Raw genomic sequence first — 18,479 nt, forward strand, 5'->3', positions numbered from 1 at the left:
TCATGGTTCAGACACACATTTTTTTGTACACAAATGTTACTGTATCATTTGCACGGTCCTGTACTTTATTTCTTTATTTTTATTTATTTTAAAACACACTAATGGACAGATCCGACCCGCCTACGGAGACCGCGCCGCGGGAAAACCCAGCGCAGATGCTCAGGGGTCCCCTAGTCTGGACTTATCAATGCCTTGAGGCCCGGCCCGAGAGACCCCAAGAGCGACAGGGTGCGTCGGTCCCCGCTCAGGCCGCGGAGAGGTGCCGCCGTCCCGTCCGCGACGAGCGCGCGCCCACCACGGGGGGAAGCCCCTGTCGTCTGTCCCCCAGAGGAACCCGCCTCCCCGCCCGCCGCCGACGCCCCCAGCAGGGCCCCTGCCGTCGTCCGTCCGAGGAGCCCCCCCGACAGTTGCGCCCCCTGGCGTCGGCCGTCCGAGGAGACCCTCCCCCCCACAGTTGCGCCCCCTGCCGTCGTCTGTCCGAGCAGCCCCTCACCCTAGCAGCGCCCCCTGCCGTCGTCCGCCGGGAGCAGCAGGCGGGCAGCGCGGCGCCGGCGCGCGCAGGAGGCCGGGAAGATGGCGGCGCGGCCCGCGGCCTCCTCCTCAGCGCCCGGCAGGGCCGGAGCGGCGCCCAACGCGGTGGCACGCGTCTCGCAGTGGGCGGACGACCACCTGCGCCTGGTCCGGGTACGGCCGCCCGCCGGCCGGGCACTGGGGAGAGCTGGGCGCCGGGAGCGAGCGGGCGGGGGGCGGGCCGGGAGGGCGCAGGTGTCCCTGGGGGGAGAGTGAGGCTCGGACCCGGTGGTGGACGGTCCGGGGGGAGGGGACAGGCTGAGGCGGGCGGTCTTGGGGGGGCAGGCGGTCCTGGGGGAGCGGACAGGCTGAGGCGGGCGGTCTTGGGGGGGCAGGCGGTCCTGGGGGAGCGGACAGGCTGAGGCGGGCGGTCTTGGGGGGGCAGGCGGTCCTGGGGGAGCGGACAGGCTGAGGTGGGCGGTCTTGGGGGGGCGGGCGGTCCTGGGGGAGGGGACAGGCTGAGGTGGGCGGTCTCTGGGGGGGGCGGACGGTCCGGGGTGGGGGACGGTCTGAGGCGGGCGGTCCGGGGTGGGGGACAGTCTGTGGCGAGCGGTCCCGGGGGGGGGGGGGGCGGTCCGGGGTGTGGGACGGTCTGAGGCGGGCGGGCTCGGGGGGGGGGGGGGACGGTCTGAGGCGGGCTGCAGCCACGGCTGCGAGAAGGAGTCGCGGCGCTGGGCCGGGGTGGGCGCGGCGGGCGCAGACGAGGAGCGGGGTGACCGACTGTCCGGAGACTCGGAGACCGGGACGCGGGTGTAGACGTGGCCCTGGGCCGCGCCCGGGTCTGCTGCGCGGGAGCGGAGCGCACGGGCTGCGGGCCCACGTGGAGAAGTCGGGGCGCGGCCTGGGGCGGCGGGCCGGGGAGAGCGGGGCTGGGCGGGCCGGTGCGCTCGCCGCCTGCCGCGCCGGGTCGTGTCTGCGAGGGAGGCGCGGGAGCCTGGCGCTCGCGCGGGCGCCGCTGTCTGTAAAGCGAACGTCTCTGGGTCCACTTCCGTGGCAGACGTCGCCGAGCCCCCGACGGCTCGCCACGCCCGCCCCGCGCGCTTCTGAGGGCTCTGGTGACGGCGTGTCCTGCGGAGCGCTGGCGTTCCCGCCGTGGGTTCCGGTGCGCGGGCGCGTCTGGTAAAGGGGGAGCGGGGTGGGCGGCGAGGGGAGTCGTTGGGAGGAAACGGGCCTTCAGGTGAAGGGCTTATTTGGACCGTCGGAAACCGGGGACTGCGTCCTTCTTCCCTGTAACGAGTTCTTTCTCTGTTGTGAACGATGTTACTGAGCGTTAACCGTTACCTCTTTTTCTGAAGAGCGTCGGCACCGTGATGGCCGTGGCCGGGGTGGTGGTACTTCTCAGAAGCGTGCGCCTGGTAAGAGACGCGGGAGACGCGTCAGGTGTAAACATCGCGTCGCGCGGTGTTCACCCTACGCGGTGTCTCGTTTGGTTGTTTACGCTGGAAACTCGTAAGCGGTGTGTTAGCACAGCAGCCTGTTGTAAGATCTGGGTTCGAAAGGAACACGTCCACAGGGTTTAAGGGAGGTGATAGTACAGTCTGCGTTTCCAGTCGCTTTTCTTCATGCTCAAAAAGGAATCTGAAAAGGGTTGAGTTTGCCAGAATGGTATGATCACAAGTTTGTGTTTCAGACGTTGTGGAATAGCTCAAAACTGTTTTCGGTAGTCGTTTTAGATGTAGATCACGGTTGAATTATGTTCCTTAGCACTGAACACTTTATGCTGTCCCTGATTTCCAACCATCTGTAAGATCTGTTGTTTGATGAATGAAGCAAGATGTACAATGTGAAAAAAGAATAGTGAGGGGCCGGCCTGGTGGCGTAGGCGTTAAGTGCGGGTGCTCCCCTTAGGTGGCTGGGGTTCTAGGCCGGGTTCGCAGGTGTGGATCCGAGCGCGGAATGAGGATGCACTGCTTATCAAGCCATGCTGTGAGGGTGCCCCATACAAAGTAGAGGAAGGTGGGCACGCATGTTAGCCCAGGGCCAGTCTTCCTCAGCAAAAAAAAAAAAAAAAAAAAAGGCCTGGCAGATGTTAGCACAGGGCTGATCTTCCTCACACATAGAAAAAAATAATAGTAATTTGTTTTCAGTTGGCATGGGTTTTTTCCCCCCTTTGAATAATTTTTTTTTCTTCTCCCCCACTAAAGCCCCAGTACATAGTTGTGTATTCTAGTTGTAACTCCTTCTAGTTCTTCCGTGTGAGCCCTGCCACAGCATGGCAACTGACAGGTGGTGGGGCAACCAGGCACGGAACCCCAGCGGCCACGTCAGTGAGAGCACCAAACTTGAATCACTAGGCCATCAGGGTTGGCTCTCAATAATGTTTTACTAATAGACGTTGTGGAAATCCATTTGATAATTCATGGTTTACAGGTATTTTTTCAGGTAACTGATTCTTGCCGTAGGATGTAATTTTAGAGTCATGTTACAATCTGGCATGGCTTTATTGCTTCTGTGTATATTCATTTCCTACATTTATTATCTGTCTGTTGTTTCATGTTATCGTTGGCTACGTAGCCTCACTCTGCTATTCTACATCTTTCCAACTGTTGCCTTTTTCCCCCGACTCCGAAGTCAGAACATTTATCCTCTTTTTTTTTCTAAATGCCTTGAACTCGTTTTAATCTTATATCTAATAGGCTGTTTCTTGTAACACCTGCATGATTTTGTAAGTTCATTTTTAGCTCGTGTGTGTATATATATATATATTTAGAATGAAACTTTTGAAAATTTAGTTTTCATTCTACTTTTTTTCTTTATCTTATAATCTATATGTTCCAGGGCAGTTGTATTTTGAAGGTTTCAAAATTGCCAAAATATTAAATGATTTGATTAAGAGTTTAGGTAAAAATAATGCTGAGGGATCATTTCTCTTGTTAGCCCTTAAAAAATTCATGAATTAATTATGGATCAATTTAAGCTCTTTGTTGTTTTCATATATAGTTCAATACTTCACTTTGGTAATATTAAAACCAGAGTGAGTTACTGTTTATTATTTTCACTTTTATTCTCATTGGCTTTCATATCCCAATCCTGCTTACACAGTATTAGGTATATTATTGATTTATGCAAATTGGTTATTGATCTATACAAGTTGATATTAGTATGTTATGAAGTTATTAATTTTAGACTTTAGTTCTGGTGCCTTTTTTTGTTAGATTTTATGGTTTTTGATAATAGTGACTAACCAGTGTTGAGAAGAGCAAGCTAAGGAGGTAAGAAAAAGAACATTGGAACAGTACGGGATAAGTAACTGTTGGAGGAGATTGGCTACAAGTGAGAGAAACCCCAACCAGTGGCGGCTTAACCTAGTAAACAGCTTATTTTTTAGTAAGAGGCTGCTGGCGTTGCTTCCCTGGCTCAGTGACATAGTTCAGATCAGTATCGTTCTCTTGGCCTTTCTTCATGGCATGGAATGGCTGCTGTAGCTCCGAACAGCATATCCATGTTCAAGGCAGGAGGAGAGGGAAAAGGAAGATGCCAGCCACATTTTTCCTTTTAGCAAGAAAGCAAAAATTTTCCTAGAAGCCTCAGTAGACTTTTGCTTACATCCTATTGTCACATGGCCATCTCTAGCTGGAAAGAAGGCTGGGAAAGCAGCCTTTTAGCTTTTCCCTCCCTTATCGTGCATGCTGGCAAGGGAGAAGGGGCTTGGGAATGGGTGTTGCATTAACCAACCAAGGGCCTGCCTTAATCGCTCCTCCTCAGCTTTCTTTTTGTATTGCTGTTTTTCTCCCCTTCTTCCTCCCTCTGAGAGTTTATTAAGCTCTTATATTCTTTCAATTACTGGTAGACAATTCCAAATTTCATATTTAGAAAATAAAAAAGATTATTGAGTTTGGTGCTCTGCCAAACACTTTAAATACATAATTTCATTGAATACTTATAATAATCCTGTGATATAGGTATTCTTATACCTAATTTTTATAGATGAAGAGATGGATGCTCAAAGAAGTGAAATAATTTTCATAAGATCAGCTAGTACGTGGCAGAACAGGATTTCAAATTACATCTTCCTGAATTTAAAGCCTTTATTATTTTCTCTTCACCACGATGCTTCCAGCCTTTGTCTGTTTGTCTTTAGGACATGTCCTTCATGTCCTAAAGACATGAAGCTTAGGGGCAGCATTCTTGTTAGTGGCGTTATCTTTCTGCCTCTTCTAGAGAGCAGGCTGTTGATCACAAGCTCAGGATTCACTTCCTTTAAAGATGTCTGTCCTTTCCACTTTTGACCCCTTAGCACTTACACTTTATCTTAAACCTATTCCTGTGTTTACAGGAATACAGTCTATAGCTGTATTCTGGTTTTATGTGCATTGTTCATCTTCCAGACAGTGCCTGCCGTGTCAGAAAAGCAGCACTGAGCTTTGTGCTGTGGAGGGATTACTGATCTGGAGAGGAAGATGCAGTGGGATCTGCCTTTCTAGGTTCTTCACACAGACTGTGAGCTCCTTGAGAGTAGGAACATTGGGTTCTATTTCAGTTTCCTCCCCTAGCTCCTTAATAATTTCTGAAAATTGAAACATCAGGGCAGTGCTGTGTCTTTTTATGTATACCCTTTGATAAAAACACCTCAGAATTAAAAGGGATAGACTTTTAGGAATTGAAGACATCTTTAATGGCCCTCTTTACTCCTTCTAGGACTTGCCTTCCCTATGCAAAATACTTTTCTCATGTGATGTGGTTTCCAGGCTCTTTACCATCTTTTTTCTTCTCTTCTGGCTTTGTTCCAGTTTGTTGAAGTCTTTTTTGAAATGTGATACCCAGAACAGCACAATCTATTCCACTTAGGGCCTGATGTAGAGCAGTCTCTCCCTCACCTCTCTTGTTCTGTATCCTGCTCCTAATAATGTTGCCTTGTGGGGTAGTGGGGGAGCAGGGGAGCGGAGGGGAGAGGGAGTTTGCACTTTTTTTTTGGTAGGCTTGTCACTCTTTCACTCATCTTGAGTTCACAATTAACTAAAACCTCTAAATCTTTTTATATATGCTATTATTAGTTTATTGTCTTCTATCCTTCATTAGTTTTGGGGAGTACAGGGGCAGACTTTTACATTTTAGCCTGTCGTTCTAGTTGTCAAGATCTTTTTAAATAATAACTCTGACTTTCATTATTCATACTCTCCCAAGCATCAGACCGTGCTGTGTTTGAGCCTTACACTGTCCTTCAGGTCATTTGTTTTGTTTTGTTTTGTTTTTAAGATTTTATTTATTTATTTATTTCCCCCCAAAGCCCCAGTAGACAGTTGTATGTCATAGCTGCACATCCTTCTAGTTGCTGTATGTGGGACGCGGCCTCAGCATGGCCAGAGAAGCAGTGTGTCGGTGCGCGCCTGGGATCCGAACCCGGGCCGCCAGCAGCAGAGCGCGCGCACTTAACCACTAAGCCACGGGGCCGGCCCCTTCAGGTCATTTGTGATCATATTAAACTGGAGAGGATCCAGGTCAGAGCCCCATGGCTTCCTCCTAGAGTGCCCCTCCATTGACACTGATAAATTCATCAGCGCCACCTTAGTGATGACACAAAACCATAATGGGAGCCATCTATGTGGACATTTAGCCCACATTTCTCTGTTTTTCCTACAAACTGCTCATAAACAACTTTTGTCAGGTGACTCAGTCTTCATGGTTTGATTTAGAATTTCTCCTTTTTGTTTACATTCTGCATATTTCGCATTCTTGAATGAATGCTGACAACAGATCCAGAATCTCCGTGCCCCCCCCCCCAACGTTTTCTTCAAAAAAATCTTGTAACACTCACTTACTTTTCATCTAGATCAGTTGTTTTGGCACGTTTTGTGCTTCCTCCCTCTCTCTATGAAACCGTTTGAAAGCCAGTTGCAGACATCATGAAACTCGTCCTATAAATACTTCATAGTCTACTTCCTAAGAATAGGGATATTTTCCTACATAACCACATTAATATCATCACAGCTAAGAAATTTAACATTTTTGTAGTAATATCTAAAATACAGTTCATGTTCAGATTTATTTTCTCAAAATATCCTTTGTAGCTGTTTTTTTTCCAATCTAAGATTCAGTCAAGCATCACACATTGGTTTAGTTGTCACGTGTCTTTAGTCTTCTTTAATCTAGCATATTACCCTCACCTCATCTTTAATTTTAATTTTTGTCTTTCATGACACTGTCATTTTGAAGAGTCCTATTGTCTTATCCCACGATCTGGATTTGTGTGTTTCCTGGTTAGATGTAGTGTAAACAAGTAGGTAATGCTGTAAACTTCCTCTTGTATTGCATCAAGAGGCTTATAATGTCAGTTTGTCCTATAATGTTATCACACCTGATAATGTTATCACACCTGATATAATTAGTAATCTCCAAGTATCATCTAATACCCAGTATATATTAAAATATAATATATTTTGTATTTTATTGTCTCAATGATGTCTCTTTTTAATAGAAGATCTGTTCAAATCAGGATTGAAATGGTACATATATTGATTTGTTTGTTCTATCTCTTAAGTCTCATTTATTTTATAATCTCTTAAGTCTCATTTATTTTATAACAATCCATTCCTTCTCCCCTCCCCTGCCCCTCCTTTTTTTCCCTCAAGCCACTGATTTGTTAGAGCAACCAAGTCGTTTATCCCATTGAACGTTTCACCTTCAGGATTTGTCTGCTACAATATTTTTCTTGTGTGGAAAATTTTTTTTTAAAGTTTGTGTTTAGTTCAACTTTACTGTCTTAGGAAGTTGGGTGCTAATTTATCTTTCTGTGTATGTGCAGCTCTTACCTAGCCATGATTATGAATGAAGCTTGTCCTATAGTATTGTTAATATGGAAGACATAGGTATAAAATGTTGACTAACCCCAGGGCATTACCTAAGTGGTAGGTATTTAAGTAAATTCCTAATGTTGACCTTTTTCTCCTGTGGGATACAAAATAGGAAAGAAAATCTTGTTGATTAAGATTTCTAATTTAATTTGACTCAGTTGTTTAGGTTTCCTAGCAGCACCTGCATGAATGGACTGTCTGTCTATAGAACAGGATAGTGACTGTTTAACCAGATTTGTGTGGTGCCGGGCACGGATAGATACTCCCTGCTTTTTGATGAATTGTGTCATATTTTGAGAATGTGAGGTTTTTAGAAGTTAGGAATCTGTTTGATGTTCTATATGTAGTAGCTTGAAATAGTAAAATAGTGACTAAAGATTTCTAAATAAGGTTGCTAAAAACACTTTTGATTAAATCATATTAAAATATTAATAAGAACCAAATTAAAATTTTTCAGTGATTATGTTTTCTTGTTAAATGTTTAGATAACAATTTGACATACTTAATTTTAATAGGAAAATATAATAAAATGTCATGTTTTTCTCCTTGTAAATCAACAGACGTCAAAATTTACAAGTTCTTCAGAAATTCCAGTGGAATTTATAAGAAGGAATGTTAAACTACGTGGACGATTACGCCGAATAACTGAGAATGGTTTAGAAATCGAACATATTCCCATTACTTTACCTATTATATCGTCATGGAGAAGTAAGTAACGTGCAAGAATAATAAAATTAAATAGCTATTTTAGTGTTCCTTTATTAGAAGTTATTTATGGGGCTGGTCCTGTGGCCTAGTGGTTAAGTTCGGCACACTCCGCTTTAGCAGCCTGGGTTCGGTTCCCAGGCATAGACCTATGCCACTCCTTGGCAGCCATGCTGTGGCAGTGACCCACATGCAAAATAGAGGAAGACTGGCAACAGATGTTATCCCAGGGCAAATCTTCCTCAGCAAAAAAAAAAAAGAAATTATTTATAAAATAGCAAAAAAAATGTCATTTTGATTTTTAATTACTCTTCACTGTCTGTGAGAGAAGGTCTGAACTCTTGGCCTTATGTACAAGGAACCTATTTAATTGGCTCTGGATTTCCTTTACTTCCTTTCCTGCTTTTTTTTTTTTTGTGAGGAAGACCAGCCCTGAGCTAATGTCCGATGCCAATCCTCCTCTTTTTTGCTGAGGAAGACTGGCCCTGGGCTAACATCTGTGCTCATCTTCCTCTACTTTATATGGGATGCCACCACAGCATGGCTTAACAAGCGGTGCCTCGGTGCGCACCCGGGATCTGAACCGGTGAACCCTGGGCCGCCGCAGCAGAGCGAGCGCACTTAACCGCTTGCGCCACCGGGCCAGCCCCTTCCCTGCTTTTTTTATTCAGCCACTTGATATTTCATTCAGGCATGCCAGCATTCATTCAGCAAACATGGAGCACCTATGCCCTTGTCCTGTACCAGCCGTATGGTGCAGAGTGAAACAAGCAAGACCACTTTCTCCTGGAGCTTATAGTCTAGGGGAAGATGGGCAGTAAACAAAACAAAAATTATCCTAAGAGCTATGAAGACAAAGAGCGGAGTGCTGGGGTGAGAATTATGGAGGTCGTATGAAGGGGGACCTGCATGTCTATAGTGGTCAGAGAAGGTCACTGAGAAGTTGCTGCTTAGTGAGGGGGGCAGCTTGGAAGAACATGTGTGAGATCGAGCTTGGCTCTTCTGATAAGGCTAGGGCACACAGAAGAAAGGGGCAAGAGGCACATAGGAGATTGGCCAGCTGGGCAGAGGCCAGCTCTTTCCTGCTACGATTCCTGTTTCTCCCTGCTTCCTGTCCTACCCGGCTGCACAGACCTTCCTGCTGCTCACACGTCTTCTCCTGCCCCGCGGCACCTGCCCCTCGGCGCCATTCGTGCCCAGAGGCCTTGGCTTCTGTTGAACTCTGGTTGATTCTCTAGTATCCAGCTCAAATGTCAGCTCTTCTGTAAAGCTTTCCCTAACTCCCAAGCAGAATTAGCCCCTCTCTACTATGCCCCACAGCAGTTTATACACACGGCAATTATAGTACTTATACATATTTTCCTATAATTATGTATTTAGGTTTCTATCCTCCCACTAAACTGTGAGCCCTGGTGGGCAGGGACCTTTTCCTATCTATCTCATTATTCACAGTTCCTAGAAAAATAATTGTTAGCCAATAGAGACTTAGTAAAATTCGTTGAATGAATGAATTTAGTTATATTTAAAGATTTTCTTAATAGTATTTTAATTTTGTAAAGAAAAGAGTTCTTATTTTTTTACCCTCAGATGAATGAATATCACTCTGTTCAGTGAGATATGACTGTAAAGGAGTAAGAATGATATTTTTTTCCCCCAAACATACCTGACATGATTCAGTGTTTAACATGTCAAACAGAACATACACAGTTTGAATGACTGCTGTTCCCTGAAGAGAGGTTCCTTAGGATGTTTATTTGTTGGCCATTTCAGCTCTAACCAGGGTTTTCACTTCACCAGTCCTCTAGCGTCTCAGTTGTCGTAATTAAACTCTCCTATCTAAACAGTAGAGTACACTGCACAGCTCTGAGGGTGAGACTCAATGCAGATCTGCCCCCAGAAGTCGACCAGCACACAGCACTGTAATTGCCATATATGCGTGTTGTTATTAATGGGTTTCACATCCAATAAAAATGTGTTTATCTACTTGGTACATAGAATCAAAATGTTAGAGCTGAGAGGAGCCTCAGGAAGCCTTAATTCCTACCTGACTTTTCTCCCCTACTTATTTTAATCTTTTCTATAGAGGTGAAATGGCATGTGTGTAGCCATGTACCTAATAACTCATGAGATCAAGGCTAGAAAACAGATTTCTGCTACCAGAAATTCCATGTTTAGAAATGCAAAAGTTAAATGGATGCATGTGTTACATTTCTTAACAGATGTTAACCACTACAAATGTGATGATAGTATTAATACTTTTTTTGTGACTGACATAAATTGCTCCTGCGAAAGAGATCATTTTGCACTTACATTAGTTAAACCTGTTTGCCTGTAAAATGGTTGTAGAACTAGAAAGTTGCTATCCAGCACCATTTTGAGTGATATAATAAGATACTAGAGCATAATCTTGTTCATTTAAAATCCAGCACCATTTTGAGTGATATAATAAGATACTAGAGCATAATCTTGTTCATTTAAAAATAGCTATTAATTGAAAGCTCCTTTCGTTCCTTTCACTGTTTTTACTACCTGGCTTATAGGATAGAAATGGACTTTGATTTTGTTCTTAGGAGGGCTAAGATCCAGGCCCCCGAAATTGAGGCCATTGTAACCAAAAAGGTTTGGTTTGGATAACTCTACATCAGAGTAGAGGCTGCGTGGCCTATTAGAACATGTGTTGCTGTGGGGACCTGTGTTCTGTTTCCAGTTCTGTTCTATGGTTTCCACTACTGTCAAACAAGCCTCCTTCCTTATGACCTGTGTGACATACGTCCCTTCCATGATCTTATCAGAGGTGTGTATGATGAGGAGGCGCACACACACACACAGCTTAAAAATTTGATGAAGTGAAACTTTTAGAACACTTCATTTCTTCAATAGATGTTTACTGAATGTCTGCTCTTCTTACAGTCTCAGTATATAGCGGCAAACAAAATGGATATGAGCCTATGGAAGTCACAAAACCTGCAGTGTAGTGAGGAAATTATTCAAAGCTTCTTCTATCCCTGATGGTAAAAAATAATGTTTTTGACATATGTGATGCCCCTGTCTTATGAAGTCGTCACTTGTCATGAATCCACTTAGAATATTATGTAAATCTAGGGTACACATCAGTTGTCTTGTCTCATGTACTATTTTTCTAAAAACCTTAACAATATTTAGTCATGAAGTTGCCTACCCATCTGATGGAGCAGAAATATAACAACCTCCTTAGAGGTGGTTTACTTCAGAATTCCTCTCAGGTCTGCATGGTCTTCCTCTAACTTGACGTGCTCACTCCCAGCTCCTCCGATGCATCTCTGTTTGTTCTGCAAAACTCAAGTCCTACCCTTTTCGCAGAATGCTTTTGGGCGACTCCTCTGGAACCCATGTTGCTATCCCCTCATAACCTCAACCTCATGCCAACAGGTTATGAGGGGATCTGTGTCTGTGTTATCCCATCCAGTATGAACTGGGCTTTTTTTTGTGTGTGTGTGCATAAAAGATTTGTTGAAGGGCTGGGAAGATGGAGGGATTCATATCACAGAAACAAGGTCTACTGCTTAGGTGAAAATATTTTATGTATAATTTAAGCTTATTTAGATTTGTTCCGGAAGATTTGTTTTTATATTTTTATTGACCACTTCATACTTTAAATACTCAATGGGGAATGCTAATTTTAAAGGAATCTGGTGACCTTTTATAGAGTGAAGAATTAAGACATTAATACTTAAGGTTTATAGTGTTGAATTAGATTCGTGTTTTTGGTCTCCAAAGCCTTGGTCTCAAAGCTTTTATTGGAAAACAGTTGGTGTTGATGGCAAGGTTAAAGGATTGAAGAGAACCCTCAGAATCTTCAGGTTTCCCTTAGCTCATTATGTACCAACAATTTGAATTCATTTGATCTTTATTATATGTTTTTCCCTGATCTAATTTGTGTATTTACTGTATCACAGGTTTTTGCTAAGGGTGTAATCTTCCTACTTACATCTTTAGATACTTCTCTAACTGAAATTCTAGGACAGGTTTCGAGAAACCCATGTCCTAAAGAAGTTGTTTTTCTGTTATCAAATAATATTGTATCAGGGGCCTAGGATATCTTCTTGAAATCAAGTATTATTTTTTTCCTAGCAGCTAGATGAAGTTAACTACATACTTTCAACTACTTATATAAGAGTTCAGTGTATGTTAAATGTATAATTCCTTTTTAAAAAGAGACATTAATATTTTTTTGTCAGCCATTATCCCTTTTGGAAAGTTATAAACTTATTCTGAAATAAAATCCTGTTATTAAAGTTAAATTGGTTAATATTTTATCAGGAGTTTGGGTAAACAAACCTTCTTAATACTATGTTACTTTAAATATAAATTGATAAAATTCTGTCTGGAAGTGTTTCACAAAACGTATAAAAAAATAATGTTGATGTAAATCAAGATTCATTGAGATGGGAAGAAAGCCTCAATAAGTTAAGTGAAAGAGCAGTTTATACACTACTGTTGGTAATAAAAGCCCATATTATTGAACTACATATCTGATACCAACTCAAGACAAGGTTGACATAAGGGAAGACATACTGTAGAAAAGAAAAACCCTCTTGTAGCTTTGAATGACCTCTGACAAACTAACCCAGCTGCATATGCACCCTTCAGGAGATCTGACTGCTCTGTAGGTTTTACAACCCCTGCTGTGCATGTACCTTCCAGCCTCGATAAGATGATACCTTTGTTCTTTTGAGTTCCTTAGGAATGTGATGACCCCTGAACAGAGAGTGTATGCTGATAGCCATCATCAGTGAAAACTGAAAGATCTGGTGTGGCTGTAACACCAGTCTGTAACACCCAAGGGTCAACATTCCTAACCCCCTCTCCTATAACTCAGTGGCGTATATAACTGCTGTAAGATTTTGTGCCCCCCCCTTTTTTAAGATTTTATTTATTTATTTATTTTCCCACCAAAGCCCCAGTAGATAGTTGTATGTCATAGCTGCACATCCTTCTAGTTGCTGTATGTGGAATGCGGCCTCAGCATGGCTGGAGAAGCAGTGCGTCGGTCCGCGCCCGGGATCCGAACCCGGGCTGTCAGCAGCGGAGCGTGCGCACTTAACCGCTAAGCCACGGGGCTGGCCCTGTGCCCCCTTAAGATGGTTCTTTCTGACATTAGTTGGCCATCTTCCCCCTTGTTAGTAAGCTGTAATAAACTGCCCTTTCTTTTCCACCATCTTGACGATTGGCTTTTGTCTCGCTGCGGGCAGATTTTGCCCTTTGTGCGGTAACATATCTATAGCTTTATGTGTATATATACACAGAAATAAATCTGGAAGGTTTAAAAAAAAAGGTAAATTGGTTAAACTCTACATCTTATTCTGGAGCTTATTGAAATGAGTTTTTGAAATTATTCCATGTGTATACTTGTTTTAAAAGAAAACTTAAATCTAGAAATAAATGGACCTACATCTAGAGAGTCTGGGTGTTTATAAATATATTCGGTTGTTTTTTGGGGGCTAATTTTGGATTTGCTTTTGCAGCATGATGTTAAAGCTAAACTCTTTCCTACATGACCTTTGTAGAAGAGCCGTGTGGTGTTTTGCTGGTTAAGCTGGCCGGAGTAGAACTCACTGAAACTGGGAAGGTGTGGTTACAGAAAGAGCTAAAACCTTCCCAACTTCTATGGTTCCAACTTCTTGGAAAGGAGAATTCAGCACTCTTTTGCTACCTTTTGGTGAATAAGGTAAGTAATGTGAAGAAAGAATGAGCAATATTTTATTCTTGTTATTTATACATAAACATGTCATTAATTAGAACCTTGAATATATAATGAGACTGAATTTTTTTTTGTCTTTTTAAACTGCTACTCAGTGATATTATGTAGAGAGAGTAGGTGTTCCACATATAAATTTTGTTATAAAATTTTAGTTATATGTGTTTATTATAGAAAAAGTAGAAAATGAAAAATGAAAAAAACTTCAAATTATCAGTGACTGGAGATTGCTAATTTAAGGAGTATCTTTATACATTTATTTATGCATAAGTATATTATACCACACTTGTTATGAGAAACCAATTGTTGAGTGAAGCTTGTCAAGTGGAAACTGCAAAGAGTAAGGGTATTTTCTGAAGGTAAATATTGCTCAATCTGGTCTAATACCTCATAGATAGGTATGTCTTAACGTGTAAGTCTTTGAACTCTACAAGCATTGAGCATATTTGGTACTATTGGGCATATTTAAGTTGAGCATGTTTAAATACTATTTATGATCAGTAGTGGGTCATCTGAAGACGTTGTCTCAGAGTTTTCTTACCTTTACATAGCCTTTGTGTACCTGGGAACGCGCAGAGCTTCAGCAGTGTTGCCGTGTCACTGTCCTGAGTCGTTGGATATGCTTTATTCCAAATTTGTTTTGGTGGGCAATTACTGAAAAAAAATACGGAAAAATGAAATAGTTGAAATATTATGACAGGATTAAGAGTAGTTTTTCTTAAAGTTCCTTATTAAATAACAAACAAGAATAATCTGAAGAAAAAAATAACTTCACATTAAAGTGGTTAGAATTGTAACCATTTTAATTCTTAAAAGCTTTTTGAGGGGGCCAGCCCCGTGGCTTAGTGATTAAGTGCACGCGCTCTGCTACTGGTGGCCAGGGTTCGGATCCCGGGCACGCACCAACACACCGCTTCTCCAGCCATGCTGGGGTGGCATCCCACATACAGCAACTAGAAGGATGCGCAACTATGACATACAACTATCTACTGGGGCTTTAGAGGAAAAAAGGAGGAGGATTGGCAATAGATGTTAGCGCAGAGCTGGTCTTCCTCAGCAAAAAGAGGAGGATTGGCATGGATGTTAGCTCAGGGCTGATCTTTCTCACAAAAAAAAAAAAAGCTTTTTGAATTATTAATAGCCTAATGAAATCCATTAATTTTTGCATGTCCAGATCATAGTCAGTTCTTTCAACATAAGAATTATCCAACACTGATTGGTTGAAACGTCTTACGTTAAAAAGTAAATTGATGGTACAGAATTATATAAAAGATACCAAAGGCCTTACAAAAATATTATCTTCTCTTTTAAGTTGCGAAGCATGTTTTATTTATCCTCAAAACCACCCTATGGAGTCATTGTTTTTATTCCTGTTTCCAGGCGGGACTCAGGGTAACACAGTAGAAGAGCCTGTATTCATGCCCAGCTCCTCCTGGCTCCTGAGCCCACACTTCACTTGAAATACTTTACCTCATATTGTTTTCTAGAAGGTGACCAAACTATACTATATGCATATTGTGGTAATTTACATCTGTTAAATTTTACCAATATGTGAGGTTGAATTTTAATTATTCTGATTTTGAAACAGTTTTTTTAAATTTATTTTATTTATTTATTTTTTTTGTGAGGAAGATCAGCCCTGAGCTAACATCCATCCTAATCCTCCTCTTTTTGCTGAGGAAGACTGGCTCTGAGCTAACATCTATTGCCAATCCCCCTCCTTTTTTTCCCCAAAGCCCCAGTAGATAGTTGTATGTCATAGTTGCACATCCTTCTAGTTGCTGTACGTGGGACGCGGCCTCAGCATGGCCGGAGAAGTGGTGCGTTGGTGCACGCCTGGGATCCGAACCCGGGCCGCCAGTAGCGGAGCGCCCTCACTTAACCGCTAAGCCATGGGGCCGGCCCCTGAGTTTGGTTTAAGGGAATGAGCTCCTAAAATTTAAGATTGAGAAAAATATGATAAACCTTTGAAAACTATATTTCTTTACCTCTTATCATCATGTACCAAAAGTTACTGCAGTTAAAGGCACCGAAGGTTACTTTGTTCCTTTCAATAGTGCTAGAAAATGTCTCCTACTTTAAACCTAAAGTTTTTGCATTTTTAGAACTGAACTGTAAATTACTTGTCTAATGAAGCTATTAAATTATTAAAACTTTGTTAATCTTTTTTTTTAAAGATTTTTATTTATTTATTATTTCCCCCCAAAGCCCCAGTAGATAGTTGTATGTCATAGTTGCACATCCTTCTAGTTGCTGCATGTGGGACGCGGCCCCAGCATGGCCGGAGAAGCGGTGCATCGGTGCGTGCCCGGGATCCAGACCCAGGCCGCCAGCAGCAGAGCGTGAGCACTTAACCGCTAAGCCACGGAGCCGGCCCTGTTAAAGTTAATCTTATTAGGTTAAAATATCACAAGGACTATAGAAATAGCTAAGCAGGATCCCCTTTATGCTGTAAATTAATGGGAAAAAAATCCCATTTATCCGTTTCATTAGGGAGTGAGATATTCCATGAATGAAATTTCCTGAAGGATGAAGATTCAAGGGCCAGAAGTACTTTTATGTTAATTATTTTGTGGGAAATCTTTTAAAAATGTATTTACATTATTTACATGCCAGTGTCTTCCTAAACATTGGAATTCTCAACCTAATTTAACAGTTCAGTGATGATTCAGTTCATTTTGCATTTGTCTACTTTTTAGTTTTTTTAGTTGCTTTTGCTGTGGCCTCCTGTCATTTTGCCTGTTTTGTGTGCTCCGTTCCCCCTCCAAACAATAGCAAACCAAAAAACACTTTTTGTACTTTATGCTTCTATGCCTCTTTGGGTTAGGAGACCAATGAGCCTGTGGAGAACTATATGTTATAAAAGAGACAATTGACTTTGAGCAAGGATCTCTTCCAGTAATGAAATTCTTGGATTTAGCATTAGCTGTTTTAAGCTCTTGGGGACCCTTTTGCTTTATATTTTTGGCTTTTCTCTGGAGGACTAAAGCTGCTGAATGATTGATTTTAAAGTGAATAGATGTCATGGATATACTAGCAATTTTCTTAAATAATTGGTTTGTGTTATTTTTTATTCAAGGGTAGATATCTTACTGTGAGTCTGAATGAAGAAATTTTGAGAAGAGGCCTTGGCAAAACTGTTCTTGTTCAAGGGCTAAATTATGATTCTAAAATCTATTGGACAATTCACAGAAACTTACTTAAAGCTGAATTAACAGCCTTAAAAAAAGGAGAAGGAATATGGAAGGAAGAATCTGAAAAAGAAAGTTATTTGGAAAAATTCAAAGGCTCCTGGAGAGAAATATGGAAAAAAGACAGTAATTTAAAAAAAATTGGATCAGATTTCAACTTGAAAAAAGAGAGTTATTATGACAAATTTAGAAGGACTTATGAAGCATGGAAAGACAACATGAAAAACTACTCCTTAATACTGAAGTTCAGAGAACTTATGAGTCGCATACACTTTCGTAGAAAAGAGTAAAACATTCCAAGAGATCTGGAGGTGACACACTCTGAGGAGTGAAATATGTAAATATATGGATATTTTTCATTGAGTTGAAATGGAAATTTTCCCAAATGATCAAAGTTATCTGCTAATGGTATTTAAATATTTAGGAGATGATTGTTATGGATGTAATATCAGAATAATTTAAACAAATTGTGATTAATGTAATATACTTTTAGGAAAAATGAAACACTCTATAAAAAGTTACCAGGTTGAAGGATGTATACACACAGTGCTAATATTTGAAGAGAGAGCTTAACTATTGGCCATTGTGTTATAGTTATTTTGGGCAGCCGTATTTAATTTTTGTTTAAAGAGAGTATTTGTTTATTTTTCCAGTTTTATCAACTTTGATGATTTATAATAAAGGAACTGCTTATACCTCATGTCTAAGGCTCCTCTTTTCTCCAACTGCTTTCTGACTGCTTGTGCATTTGGGGCAGTGCTGCAGGAGAGGCTCACTTAGACCATTCCTAGTAATAAATAATGGTAATTTCTACCTGTTGTTAGATGGATGAGGGACATAGCCTTGAGGACAAGATCATGAGGATGATTATGAGGACAAGAAGCAGTGTACCGAGGTTGGCAGCACAGAGGATAGAAAGAATAGGGTGCCTTATGACATTGTTGAGCCCCTAAAGTAGCCAATCCTTGAACTGTCTTGCCTCCCAATTTCTCTTTGTGAGATAGTAAATTTCTTTTTTCTTTTTTCTTTTTTTTTTTTTTTGCTGAGGAAGATTAGCTAACATCTGTGCCCATCTTCCTCCATTTTGTATATGGGATGCTGCCACAGCATGGCTTGATGAGCAGTGCATATGTTCACACCAGGGATTTGAACTCACAAACCCCAGGCAGCCAAAGCAGAGCGTGTGAACTTAACCACTATGCCACTGGGCCAGCCCCTAAATTTCTTTATTTTTAAAGCCAGTTTGAGTTGGTTTGAGGATTTGACATACACATATATGTACTTGCTGCTAAAATCATCCTGATAGTACGGATTTGACATACACATATATGTACTTGCTGCTAAAATCATCCTGATAGTACAAGTTTCTTTTACAACTCCAGCAATAATCCACTAACATCCATAGTGTCTACAGAAGTTTTTCTTAATGATTTGTGATACTGACAAAAGTCAGACGTGTCATCTGGTCCAAATAGTTGACTCCTG

General features: G+C 42.0%; 1 protein-coding gene across 3 annotated transcripts; it reads left to right on the forward strand.

Moving 5' to 3' along the window:
• The first annotated feature begins 573 nt into the window (after positions 1-573).
• On the forward strand, positions 574-17,689 carry C2H3orf33 (chromosome 2 C3orf33 homolog). Of its 3 annotated transcripts, none has more exons than XM_058550480.1 (5): positions 574-684; positions 1,866-1,925; positions 7,922-8,069; positions 13,613-13,773; positions 16,883-17,689. In XM_058550480.1, the coding sequence occupies exons 1-5, from the start codon at positions 574-576 to the stop codon at positions 17,282-17,284; spliced, it is 882 nt and encodes a 293-aa protein (XP_058406463.1). In that variant the 3' UTR covers positions 17,285-17,689. The 3 variants fall into 3 exon arrangements, with proteins under 3 accessions (XP_058406463.1, XP_058406483.1, XP_058406473.1); XM_058550500.1 differs by having other exon boundaries at positions 16,888-17,000; XM_058550490.1 differs by lacking the exon at positions 574-684 and adding an exon at positions 1,259-1,672.
• Positions 17,690-18,479: the final 790 nt, after the last annotated feature.

The sequence above is a fragment of the Diceros bicornis genome, chromosome 2 (genome assembly GCF_020826845.1).
Source record: "Diceros bicornis minor isolate mBicDic1 chromosome 2, mDicBic1.mat.cur, whole genome shotgun sequence".
Lineage (NCBI taxonomy): Eukaryota > Metazoa > Chordata > Mammalia > Perissodactyla > Rhinocerotidae > Diceros > Diceros bicornis.

What these genes read in the sequence shown, in the direction of transcription:
- C2H3orf33 (XM_058550480.1), top strand. Translation starts at nt 574, where the DNA reads ATGGCGGCGCGGCCCGCGGCCTCCTCCTCAGCGCCCGGCAGGGCCGGA. An exon ending in ACCACCTGCGCCTGGTCCGG is followed by an intron (nt 685 to 1,865) that starts GTACGGCCGCCC and finishes CTTTTTCTGAAG; the next exon opens with AGCGTCGGCACCGTGATGGC. An exon ending in GCTACCTTTTGGTGAATAAG is followed by an intron (nt 13,774 to 16,882) that starts GTAAGTAATGTG and finishes TTTTTATTCAAG; the next exon opens with GGTAGATATCTTACTGTGAG.